This window comes from Apus apus, chromosome 3, assembly GCF_020740795.1.
Source record: "Apus apus isolate bApuApu2 chromosome 3, bApuApu2.pri.cur, whole genome shotgun sequence".
NCBI lineage: Eukaryota > Metazoa > Chordata > Aves > Apodiformes > Apodidae > Apus > Apus apus.
Window position 1 is genome coordinate 14,196,035 of NC_067284.1, and position 12,606 is coordinate 14,208,640.

The following is a 12,606-nucleotide window of genomic DNA, read 5'->3' on the forward strand; positions in this document are numbered from 1 at the left end:
AGTAAGCATTATTTTGTTGAGTTTACAACTTCTATCTCTCCTGAATAGTCACAGTTCTGATCCTGTTAAATATCTTCTAGTTCAGACCTCTGCGATGTGACCCTGAAATCTTTAGATGGAAAGGAATTCCCATGTCATAAGTGTGTACTTTGTGCAAGACTTGGTATGTGTGTGTATTTTTTTACATATATTTAAGTCGTATTGTCTACTTTACCTGAAACTTTATTGCATCTTGAACTGAAATGCCTTTCTTTACAGATTATTTTCACAGCATGTTAAGCAGCTCGTGGATGGAGGTAAGCTTGCCAATAAACATATGTGGCAGTATGTTTTGTTGCAGCAGATAAGTGACAGCTTTTCAGTTTTTCCTAGAATAACATATTCTAAATACTGGAGAAAGAAAAAGGCTGGATTCTTGGATCCTGTTTGCAAGAAAAAAAACCCCACAAACATAACACATTTTTGGTTACTCTGGATCTATACTGTTGAGATTGTGTATTAAATGGGAGTGACAAATGTAATAATATATATCAAAAGAAATTAAAGTATTACTTTTGGTTTAGAGGTGATGTCTAGTGATAGGACAAGAGACAACGGGTGCAAACTGGAACACAGGAGTTTACATCAGAAAAAACTTCTTTCCTGTGAGAGTGACAGAGCACTGGAACAGGCTGCCCAGAGAGGTTGTGGAGTCTCCTTTGCTGGAGACATTCAAAACCCACCTGGACGCATTCCTGTGTGATGTGCTTTAGGTGATCCTGCTCTGGCAGGGGGGCTGGGCTGGATGATCTTTCAAGGTCCCTTCCAACCCCTAAGATTCTGTGATGCTCTGTGATTCTGTGATTTATTCTGAGCTAGTTCATGGATTTATAAAAGCTGTTGGACTGTTCTTACAGAGTACTGGTTTGGATGAATTTTCATTTTCTTTCAGTAAAAGATCTTAAAATCTAAGTAGTATGCAGTGTGTTACAGCTTTTCATGTGTGCTGAGTGAAAGATACAGCAGAATCGAGTCAATGTGTAGAATCTCTAGTTGACTTTAACTGTTAATGAAATAGAGGATATCAAGGGCTATTCCACTTAATTACCAGCTGCTGCTTCAAAATGCTTAGATCTTTTATTTGTCTTGGTTCCTGTTTGCTAGCTGTGTGTCAGTGTCCTGGTGTTTCCTGGACATTGGAATTTCACTAAATGCCTCTCTTATCTGCATAGTATTAATAATGCTTATTGAAAGAAAGGAAAGGTGTAAAAGGAGAAGCCTTTTTCAGAGGTGGAAAGCTGAAGCAGTATGAAAGAGTTTTCTAAACTTTCATAGCTTTTCAGCAAAATGTAAATCTAAGAACCTGGCAAAGTACTGGCAGTTCTGCTACCTAAAAGAACTTCACCTGTCTGACTTACTGTGCTGCCTTTTCCTCACTCATCCCTGAGGAAATATATCCAAAACACTGTGAGACAAGGGATTGCTTGATTTTTTTTGTTTGTTTTGAATGTCCCATTTGTACAATTGATTGTAAGTTATTTATTATTTCATAAGTAAATCTAAATTATACTGAATTAATATTTTGTGAATCAAGTGCTCTAGATGGTTTATAGAAGTATTAATGTATGTAAGAGGCTTTTAAACTTCCTGTGGGAAATGTGTCAGTACCGGTAGCACATTCTAAAGCAAAATAAATCTTTTAGTATAAAACTTTGCTTTAGTATCAGTAGTGGTGTTGCATAAACTTGAATTCTGACACATGCTTTAATGGCTAACTTTCATAGAAAAGCTTTGCCTTAATGGTTAAGATGGTTCTTCAGATAGAGGTTTTTCTGAGCATCTAGTTTTCTAGGGATTAATGGTAAAGCTTACTTTCATTTTATTCTTGCATGGGAACTTGTGGTTTCTTAGATCTCTTACCTTGAAAAGAAAGCAGTTCAGTATGTGTAGGGGATTCCTGTAGTTCTACTTTTAAACCATTTTGGGTGAAGTATATAATTGGGGAGGATTGTTAGAGAGCATGCTCAAACTGATGGAACACTGAACTGTTACTTTTATATTTATTAAGAGGTTTTGGCAGATGTTAATTGCTCTGCTACAGTCAGTTCTTAATTGAAGAAGAGATTTTGTACAAATGCTTAAATAATTGCTTAACTTTGAAAATGTGACCCTCAGTCTGAGTAATTTGGTAGTGAGACTTGCTGTATTAATTTCTATTTTATTCCAAGTAGTCAGCTTCTTTTACTCTTTTTTTTTTTTTTAAATCCTTTTGCTTTTTAGGCTTCCTGTCGTTCAGCTCTGGAGATGCCAATCCATTCTGACATACTACAGGTCATTGTAGATTACCTGTATACAGATGAAGCTCTTGCGATAAAAGGTGCCATTAATGTATTTCCAACTTAACTTAGCTCCTGCAGATTTTATATTTTTAAAATAGAAATTCAGTACTTAATGTGCTTGTGTTGAAGTTTTATGTAGAAAATCCACATTTTTGTGACTGTTGCTTTAGATTTTGAGGTGATACCTGTACCTCAGGCCTTTTTGTACCGTTCTTCTAGATGGTCAAACTGTAGTTTTCGTTCTCCTTCCTTCTGTTGCTTCCAAAAAATGACTGGTTGTGCTCTTCTAAGCTGTTCCTTGTGCTGTGAAGATCCAGTCAGAATTTCCAAAGCCATTACATTTGTCCTCTGATAAAATCTCATTGAAGCTGTATGTGTTATAGTAACTTTTGGCTTCCCCACAGTGTTTACATGATGCTTTGTTTTCCAGATTCTCAAAACGTGGAATTCATATGTAATGTTCTTGTGGTAGCAGACCAGCTCCTTATATTGAGACTCAAAGAAATCTGTGAAGTAGCCATTGCAGAGAAACGTGAGTTCTTCCACTTGTACTATCAAGATTTAGAACATAAAAAATGCTATTTAAAAGATGTTAATGTTCTTGCCTATTTCAGCACAGAATTATTTGCTTATATTCCTTTTTTCTGTTCATTGCATAGCTGTTAACAGTCACTTTCTTTAGTGTGGGTGATGTTCTAGGTTAGCATAATCTTCCATTCCTTATGCATTGTTGTCTTCATCTCACAATCTTTTATTAAATAGAAAAAAAAAAGTAAAAGCAAAGAAAGCCACACCCCAAACCACTACAACAAAGAAACAAAACTTATTTATAAATATCTTAATTTTATTGAATTCAGACTTCTCTGTAGAACATCGTAAAATGAATTGTGTTTCTATTTCTGTCCTTGTATTTAGTTCTACTAGTTCATCTGTTGTTTGCTTGATACAGTGCTGTTTCTGTATGGCTATGAAGATCTGTTTCTTCTAGAAGACACTAAGTGTTGTTATTTAACTTGATACACAAAGTCAGCATCCAGTCTTTGCTTGACATTTCTTAGTGACTTCAATTTTTTCTCTCTTTCTGTCCCCTTTACCCCCCTTTTCCTTCTTTCTCTGTGCTCAAAGAACATTTGGAGATTTAAGAACTGTTTATGCTGTATATGAAATTTGCTATTTTTACCATTCTTTTTCCCCTTTATTTTGTACTGCTGAGTTTCAAGATATTGAAACTGACACATTTGTAGGTAGGGCCTTTCTGTTTCTGGCAAGCAGCTATTGCATTCAAGCTGGTGCAGTTATGTGGAACTTGCTGTAGTTCATGGCCATTCGAGCGTTACTGTTTTTTCTAGGAATGGAGAAGTATATGATATATTTCAATAACTGGATCATATTGTGCAGTAAGTCTTAAACTGCTGCATGATTTTGCAGCATGTTATCCAATTTAGTTTATTGTGTTTTTCCTTGCAGTTACTTTAAAGAATGCTGCCGAGCTGTTGGAGTTCTCAGCAATGTACAGTGCTGAACAGTTAAAACTGTCCTGCTTGCAGTTCATAGGACTCAATATGGCAGCTTTGCTTGAAGCAAGGTAAGGAGAAATGCAAATGTGCTCACACACTAGCTGTTAAATTCAAACATCCCCAAAAGGCAAAAGGGTTGGAAGAACTAACAGGAGCAGTTAAGTGTTAAAACACAACTGAATGTTGCTAGTTTAAAGGGACGTTCATTTTTGCAAGGCAGGGAGTGAGAAACTAGTTAAATATCTGTACATACTGTACCAGTTCCATAGTACAAAACCCTCTGTCAGTCTGATGTGAAAAGCCTAAATACTCTCTTGAATTCAGAGGACTTTGACATTAGGGCTGTTTTTGTTTGGGTATTATAAATTGGTTTTGAAGATGCATAAAACTGCTGTGGGTTTTTTGTTGGTGTTTTTTTGTTGTTGTTTGTGTTGTTTTTTTCTTGTGTTTTTTTTTGGGTTGTTTGTTTTGTTTTTTTTACATGATAGTTACTATGAAGGTTTACTTTATTTTGAATAGGTATATTCTAGCTACTGTGTTTTCCTAAGACAATAGGCCTGCCTTCTGGTAGTCTCTTTGCTTTAGCTGTCTGCAGTGAGGGCTGAACAAATGACTTCCTTACTGTTGCTTTCCAAGATTATTCAGCTAGGGTTCTAAGAAATTAAAGGTGTGTTCTGGCCTGGATTCTCTTGGTGCTTTTGGATAGAGCTTCAACTTGCTTCCAGAGTACATATTGTCTTCTTTAAGCAAGCCTTGTCAGCGCTGTTTGAATGTCTTTTCTAGCAAAGACTTAAAAGAAACCCAACCCAAACCTGAAAAACCCCAACCAAAAAACCTCCGTCTCTATTATTGTTCCACTCTTTCCATTCCTAGCCTTTTTATCATACTTCCTTTTATGTATAGAAGTTCTTAGACATCTGAACCAGTTCAGAATGCCATCACTTTGTTTCTGTGTCACACAACTGTTCTGTTTGTATCACAGATAAAGAAATTCATTCATATTAGCAATTTTCTTCTTCACATCTTTATAAAGTATAAACATTTTAACCTTGGATTTTGGAGAGAAGGCTAAAAATCTAGTAACGTTGTATTATTCTGAGCACAGATTTCTTTCATCTTAAGCCTGGAAAGGGTGTGCAGCATTCTTACTACAATTAAAATTATATATGCATTTTAATGAAAATCTGAAAATGTCTTTACTGTGTAGCTAGACCTTTAATCTGAGACACTTGAGACAGGACTTAATTTTGACAGCTTTGTCCAGGTAGAGCTGCTCATGCAGGCACAACAGTTCTGTTGAATAAAGTTTGTTGCTCAGAATCACTGAATCACAGAATTGTTCTGTTTGAAAAAGACCTTTACAATCACAGCGTCCAACCATTACCAAACTCTGCCAAGTTCAGTGCTTAAACCATGTTTCCAAGCACCACATCTATACATCTCTTGAACACCACCAGGGATGGTGATTCAACCACCTCCCTGGGCAGCCTATTCCAGTGTGTATTATTATTTTTTAACATAAAAGTCAAAGGATGTTGTGGATGAGTTTTATAGAAGAATTTCTGCAGTCTTGAAGTATTAGATGCACGTCAGGAAGACTTGAAGGTACGCAGAAATAGATACAGTAATGACCAGGTCATGCTGACTTAATGACGTAGGTCTATATTGGCTGAAGCCTTAAATAAAGGTAGGCTGTCTGGAAAGTGTGTGGGTTTAATCCTGCCTTATAACAAGGGCATTGACTAGCTTATATTTTGTGCTCATTTTCTTTCTTCTGAGTCTGACCACCATGAATAGGTGATTATGCCTGTGGGTGAGATTAATCTTAAGAAGTTAATTTGAATTTTTCTTCAATGTGTGTATTATTTTTTTTAAGATGGTAGGATACATTTGAAATTTTTTAATTTTTTTTCTTTTTTTAGGACTCTGGATGTCTTAAGTGATGAAGTTGTAAAGGATCTGTCTGTTTATTACAGAAAAATGGTATGTAGTATAACTTGAGTGTAATTTGACTAGTTTTAAAATGAGAACAGATGAGTAATAAATATATAGCTGTAGGGTCTGTAGATGACAGGCTGAATGTGGAACATCTGACTCAAAAGCTGATGTTAGCTGCTGCTTTTATCACTCTCATGGAGCTCATATTTCATTATTCACTAGCCACTGCTGCAACAGTACTGTGTCCTTCAATTAATTACACACGTTTAATGTATGAATGTTCTGTAATTAACAATGTTGTGTGAAAAAACATTAGCAAAACCCATGGAAAAGAGCATCTGTTACTTAGAAGAAAGGAGAAGAGAGCAGTGTAAACTTTACACTCCAGTGTAAAGTTCAGGGTGATCATATAGTAAGTCAGAAACATAATGTCCAAGCTGAACTTTAATACATAGGGGAAAACCAAGGCATATTATAATCCAGTATTCTTTATACAGTCGTAAAAGATGAATGTTTGCAAAACCTTGAAACATTTATTTTGTCAGGAGTTATAGGGAGCTAAAACATGCATTCTGATTCTCTCACTTTAAATAATTCTTCTGTTTTTCTAAATATGTCACTTGAGTTTATCAGATGTTTAAATAATTCAATACTTCATCTGTAAAAGTGCTTTAAATTGCAGTTGTTGTTTTGTTTTTTAGCAAGAGATCCTATATTTGCTAGCATACAACTTAAGAGAAACTTTGTGTAACGGCTTTTACAATTACAGATTCCAGCTATGGACAGGAGGGTAATTACTCCATATCCAGATGGACCTGACATAAGTTCTTTTGAGCCTGAAGATGGTGGTAACTTTGTCTTTTTAAGGGAAGAAATGAATACAGAACAAAATTCTCAGTAAGTATTTTTCATAAATGTTTTTAACTAGGTGGGTTGTCTGTGGTGTCATCCCTCTTTGGATGGTGCCTGACTCCCTTTGGGTTCAGAATTGAAATACTAAGAAATAGGAGAAATGGAGATTAAAAAGAGTGTTCTCAACTCTCTTAAATATTGTAAAATGTTACAGAACTGCACTGGAGTACTTTTTTTTCAGTATGTAAGTAGCATGTGACTAAAGATTGCAAAACAAGCATTCACAGTAGTGTCTGGGAGTTGTGAATGTGATGAGAGGACCTGTGTATGTATGAGGCCTACTGTGGAGTTCATTGAACTTCACTGAATAATGAGGAGATAGCAAAAGAGAAAAACGGACCTTAATGATTGTAGATCTCTCTGGGAAATGGCGATAAAATACATTTCTTAATATTAAGAGAATTGTAATGTGAAATAAGAAGTTTTGTAGTATGAGTTTTTAGTCTGTTGTTTTAAAGTGGTTACTGTCTGGCTGCAGAATTACAAAACAAGTGACCAGTGTTTCAGAGGTCTTAGAAAATGTGATCCAAACAATTGTATATCAGGTTGCTTCACCTTGGTGGTTTTGTGGACTTCGGGTATTCTGTCTTTGAATACTTGTTCTGAAGACTGAGAGGTGAGAGTAACATGATCTGTAAAAACTTATCAGACCAGACACGTGGAACACGTGACACTTTGGTAGCATTACCATATATACCTGCTTTATGGAAGAAGTAATATTATTTTGTACTATATGTGTTGGGGAAAATGAGATCAACTGTGGAGTTTATTGAACTTCACTAATTTAGGAGGAATCAAGAGATTGGAAACTTGGATGTAGGTTATGTTAGTTGCCACAATGTGTAGCAGGTTTAATCTGACCTAGGTGGCAGTGACATCCTATGCAGTTGCTGTATCTTCTACTGTGTCAGCAGAAGCCTTTGTGCAGTCTGCTAGACAAGAGACTAGATCTGCCTTGGAAAGAGATTTTTTTTCTCTTCCTCCTAGATTTTTGTTTTCCCTCCAAATGATTTCCTAAACATTTTGCCACTGTGTGAAGAGCAGGAGCAAGCAGCTAGTGACAGCTGGTGGGAGCAGGTATTAATTCTTGAAGTATAACTACTGCTGCTGACTGAAAAACTTGACATTGACACTGATAGTTCAGAGGCTCATTTTCATTGCCTTTAATCCATCTTGGGATTTTTTGTTTGTTTTTGATAGGGAAGCCCTTTTCAAAAAAGCAAAAACTAAGGCAAAAAAGAAGCCACGCAAACGCTCTGACAGTTCTGGAGGATATAATCTATCAGATATTATTCAGAGTCCAGCCTCTACAGGTCAGTGGGAAAGAGATTCCTTTCAGGTATAAAAATAGAACATAAAGTTTAACATGCAATGCATTGTGGTTTCTATACTTCAATAAGGAAATCTTGCAAAATGTATTTCTTCTTATTGTAGTTAAACTTTTTGTGCACCACCAGCTCACTTGCTGGTGGGGTGGTTTGAGAAGTAGAAAAGGCCTTGACTCTGTGTAAGCCCTGCTCAACAATAAGGAAAATGTCACTGCATTTTCAACACTGTTTTCAGCACAAATCCAAAACATAGCCCCCTGCTAGCTACCATGAAGAAAATTAACTGTATCCCAGCTAAAGCCAGCACAGTTATCTAGTGAACACCATAGTTGAATTTGTATAGTGAATTCTTAAGATTAAGTTTTGTTTGAAAGGATGTCATATTAAGCTTATGCTCAAAGTTCAAATTCTGTAAAAGCATCTGTTTTATAAAATAAAATTAATGGACACTTTCCATGTGGTTTTAATGACTGGAAGATTCCTGCTAATGTGGGTTTTCTTGTTTGTTTTTAATATGAAAAATAAATTAGTCACTGTTTATTGAAAAGGTTGTATAAGCCTTAATTTTCAAGAGAAAAGTGTCAGTATTACTTCCTAAAACTGCATATTGTGAGACAGTGAAAAAAACCTGGGAGTAATCTTAATTTGAAAAAATAACTAAGATAGTCATAAATTGTTTATAATTATTACAGTCTAGTAGTCTACTAGACTAGGTAAACTTCTGGTTATTTTGTATTCAGCATATGGAGCAAGTAACTTTTGGGTTTTTAAAGCATTGTTTAGTCTAGCTCTAATGATTTGATAGTTCTACTTTCTTTATGTATTTTTCAGGATCAGTAAAACTGGATAAAAATAACTCTGTGGAATCACTTCCAGAACTCTTGACATCTGACTCTGAAGGTAGTTACGCAGGTGTCGGTAGCCCCAGAGACTTGCAGTCCCCTGACTTCACAAAAGGATTTCATTCAGAGAGGACTGAGGTTGGATTTCTTTCCTCATAGCAATTTATTTCTTTTTATTTATCTAGTCCATAAAAAGCAGAGTCTGTACTTCAGAGTATTTCTAAAAAACTGTTGTCTCACGAGGGAGTAGGCAACTTTACCTAGTTACTGTTTGTCTGATAAAGTAAATAAAAAAAGAGTATTTCTTATGAAATCTTGTAAGAGTACTATATTAATGTGGTACTGTAATAAGAATTTTTATATGCTGTACTGTTCAGAAAGCTTCAAACTGAAAGAGTAATTATGTAAAGTCTTTATGTACTTCATTTAAAGTGCACAGCAAATCTGAAATTCAGAATTCAAAAAAACAGAAACAGAAGCCAAAAATTCCAGGAAAAATCCTGATGTTCTTTGACTACTGTAGTTAGACAGAAGCATGGTCCAGGATCACTGAGGGTAAACTGGCAAAGAGAGAGAAGTTTGAGAGAACTGTCCCTGTATTGTTAAAGCTTTAGAAGTGAACATCTCCAAGTGAATCAAGTTGCACATTTGGACTCAAATTATTCAGGGTGAAATACGAAGCAGAAGAAAAATAAAAAAGGTACAGATAGCAGATTAATCAGAGTTTCACTATGTTATTGCTATTTTTGAGGTATCCTTTAAAATCTTTTCCCATAGATGTCATTCAAGTTGTTTGTAGCATCACTTTTTTTTTTTTAATGAAAACATGTGAGAATATTTATTCAACATTTTTCTGCCTCTGTTAGATGAAGGACAAAGCATCCAGTCAAGGTTTGAAACCTTCTCAACCTAACAAGGCGGTGAAGTCATACAAGGGATCAGCAGCATTGACACAGTCTTTTCCACAGTCCATTCCTGGTGCCAAAAGCAACTCTGCAACCTCTCCCAGTTGGGTAACAAGCAGCTTCAGGTGGAGTTATGATGCCTACCTAACTTACAGTCACTGTTCTACACTTGGTAGTGAATACTAATAATATTCTCTTCAAACCAAAAAGCTATCTGCTCCTCAAAATGATCATACGTTATTTGACATGCAAATTACAGATTTTGGTAGTATAATAAAACTGGTTCACTTTTAAATTATTCTTTGAGAAAAGCAATTGCTAGATACATTTTTTCCTTTTTTTTTTTTAAAGTGCTACTGGTCTGGACATCTAATGTCTTTTTAGAAGGCCTACTTCGTTAACACTTTGTGAAATACTTGACATTTTTTTGTAGAATCAGATCATTCTTGAAGCCTTTAGAAGCACCATTGTACTTTGACATTTTTAAAGCATGCCTTTGGACTTAAATTGTCTGTGAAAAACAACACCATAGGCTTAACTGATACAATAATAAAATGAAAATGACTGTTTTTTATCTGTAGCAGTATCTGTATGTGAAAATGTAGCAGTATTGTGATAAATCATACAATCATAGATTCAAACTGAAGCTCTGTCTTGCCTGTTGTCCTGTCTCTGGTGGTTGTCAATCAAGGTTGCATAGAGAAGAGTTTAAGGATTTAGGGAATCATAGAGTGATGACTTCCCAGTTTTCTCAGGCTTTGTTGATTTGTAGCTGATGGGCTTTGTTAATACAGCTGAGACAGCTGTAGAAATTGCAGCTCTGAGGTGTATCATTTGGTGAACAGGATCCATTAGTAATCAGTGCTTTGCCTTACTGTGTATTTGTGCAAGTCTATGCAGAGAGGGTAACATCCCACAACCACCTCTTTGGTCTTCAGACTGGCTGGAAGAAGCTTCACCTTCATCTCCTATCTTAGAATTATTTTCAAATGTTTTTTTAGAGGATTGCATGGAAAGGGAACAAATGAAACCGTAGGACTTTGCAGTACTGTCATTGTGCCTTTATGGGTTTCTCTTGTATCCTTTCTTCACTTTTTCTGGTATTGCTTGTATGATATCAAGAAAAAGCAGGCTGAACTATTGTGTAGATTGTTTAAAGGATTAATACTGTAGTTATTTGGCTGAACTACTGTGGAGGAGCAGTGATGACAGGGTTTGGTGGGACCTCCCAGTGGGTAATTCACTAGTTAGTGTGTGGTAGTTTGATTTATGTAGGGAGTGCTGCCTGTACTTTTTTTTTTTTTCCAAAGCTTGTCCTTGAATCTAGTTGCAACACAGCTTAGTTTACAAATGCCTTTACATACACAGGTTTTAATTTATAGATTTATGTAAAGCTTGGAAATGTCTGGATTTTATTTATGTTCATTTTTGGTGAAAGTTTAAAATGAGGAAATGAATGAAAAAGAAACTGATTATCCTGCTCTAGTGGGTGAGTTGGACTAGGTGATCTTCAGAGGTCCCTTCGAACCCAAACTGCTCTGTGACTCTGTCGTTCCTAAAGCTTGAGAATGGTCCTGGTGCTTGTACAGAGCTCTGACTTCGCATAGAGTATTCTGTTTGCCATGGGAAATAATTTTAACCTTGTTCTTCAAAGAAAGATCTAATTCAACCTTCATGAAAGACCTGTGAGAAATACCTCTCTAATACTTAACATAGGCAGCTGACTACTAAATAAGTATCCTGGATTTAGGTATCTAATTTTTTTTTTTTAAAGTAATCATAGTTTACATCTTTGTGTTTCACAGTATAATGAGCCTTGAAAGTATTTTTATAGTGTGCTTTTAAATATGTATGTATTTATAAAAGTTTTGTCAGAAACATTCTATTTGAGGTTTGCCATAATTGAAGAAACACACATAAATTATACATCCAGTTACCAATTTTATCTATGATTGAGAGGATTTCAGTGAAGGCTGGAACTGTAGAATGTAAGTAAAAATGAGTGCCTTGTAAGGTAACTTCTTATTTTTCATTTAGCCCTGCCAGCCCTCCTGCTATGGATCTAAGAACCATCATGGAAATTGAAGAAAGTATGCTGAAATGTGGAACCATGCCAAAGGCAAATTCAGGGTTGGTAAAAAACCAAAATCTATAAAAGAAAAACGTGATAGACGAGGCTGTTACAAATTTACTTAGTGGTTCAGAGCTTAAAACAAGCAGAAGAGAAGTTGTCCTATTTGTTTTTGAATGGCTTTGTTTACTGCAGTTCATTCTGATGTTTTTCTGTGAGTGTACAAGATTTATCCCTCTCTCTTCCTGAAGTCTCATTTGGTCATCTGCTGTAGAAGCAGGCCTTAGCTGTTCAAATGTGGAAAAAAGACCTAGTATTTTAAATAAAAAATAATTAATTCTTGTCCCTAGCACTTTGGAAATTTCTTGTGGGATCAGTACTGTCATTAATCCTGAAGCTTGTTTCTTGTCTTGCATCCTCTGACCTTCCCCAGCAGACACATGTTGATACTGACAGTTCTTCCTCAGACTGAAGCAAGAGTGGTTGTTGCTCACAGAAACATTCCAAAGGCACAGGGAGATGAATATACGTTGTCAGGAGGCAGTGGGTTAAACCTAGTGTATCTTAAGTGGTGACATAAGGAAGAGAATTGGACATGACTTCATGACCTTTGAAGTGTACCATTCTTGTAAAGAACAGCTAGGACAGTAGTCCTGGAGCATAGTAAGGAAAGGGTTCCTGGCTAGGTAAATTCAGAAGTGTGAACAAACCAGCCATGACTGAAGATGTCAAATAATTTGGAAAACAAATTATTGCAAATTTTAAAAAATGGCTC

The 12,606-nt window shown here is 35.8% G+C and overlaps 1 protein-coding gene across 2 annotated transcripts in view; it reads left to right on the forward strand.

The window, feature by feature from the left end:
- Nucleotides 1–12,606, forward strand: part of IBTK (inhibitor of Bruton tyrosine kinase) — a 57,175-nt gene that overhangs the window by 29,124 nt on the left and 15,445 nt on the right. For both annotated transcript variants that reach the window (XM_051613371.1, XM_051613372.1), the window contains exons 14-24: nt 81–163; nt 259–296; nt 2,260–2,356; nt 2,749–2,850; nt 3,786–3,903; nt 5,758–5,818; nt 6,543–6,670; nt 7,886–7,998; nt 8,845–8,993; nt 9,722–9,885; nt 11,798–11,890. In XM_051613371.1, the coding sequence (XP_051469331.1) occupies nt 81–163; nt 259–296; nt 2,260–2,356; nt 2,749–2,850; nt 3,786–3,903; nt 5,758–5,818; nt 6,543–6,670; nt 7,886–7,998; nt 8,845–8,993; nt 9,722–9,885; nt 11,798–11,890 (1,146 nt within the window). The remainder of the gene's footprint in view (nt 1–80; nt 164–258; nt 297–2,259; nt 2,357–2,748; nt 2,851–3,785; nt 3,904–5,757; nt 5,819–6,542; nt 6,671–7,885; nt 7,999–8,844; nt 8,994–9,721; nt 9,886–11,797; nt 11,891–12,606) is intronic.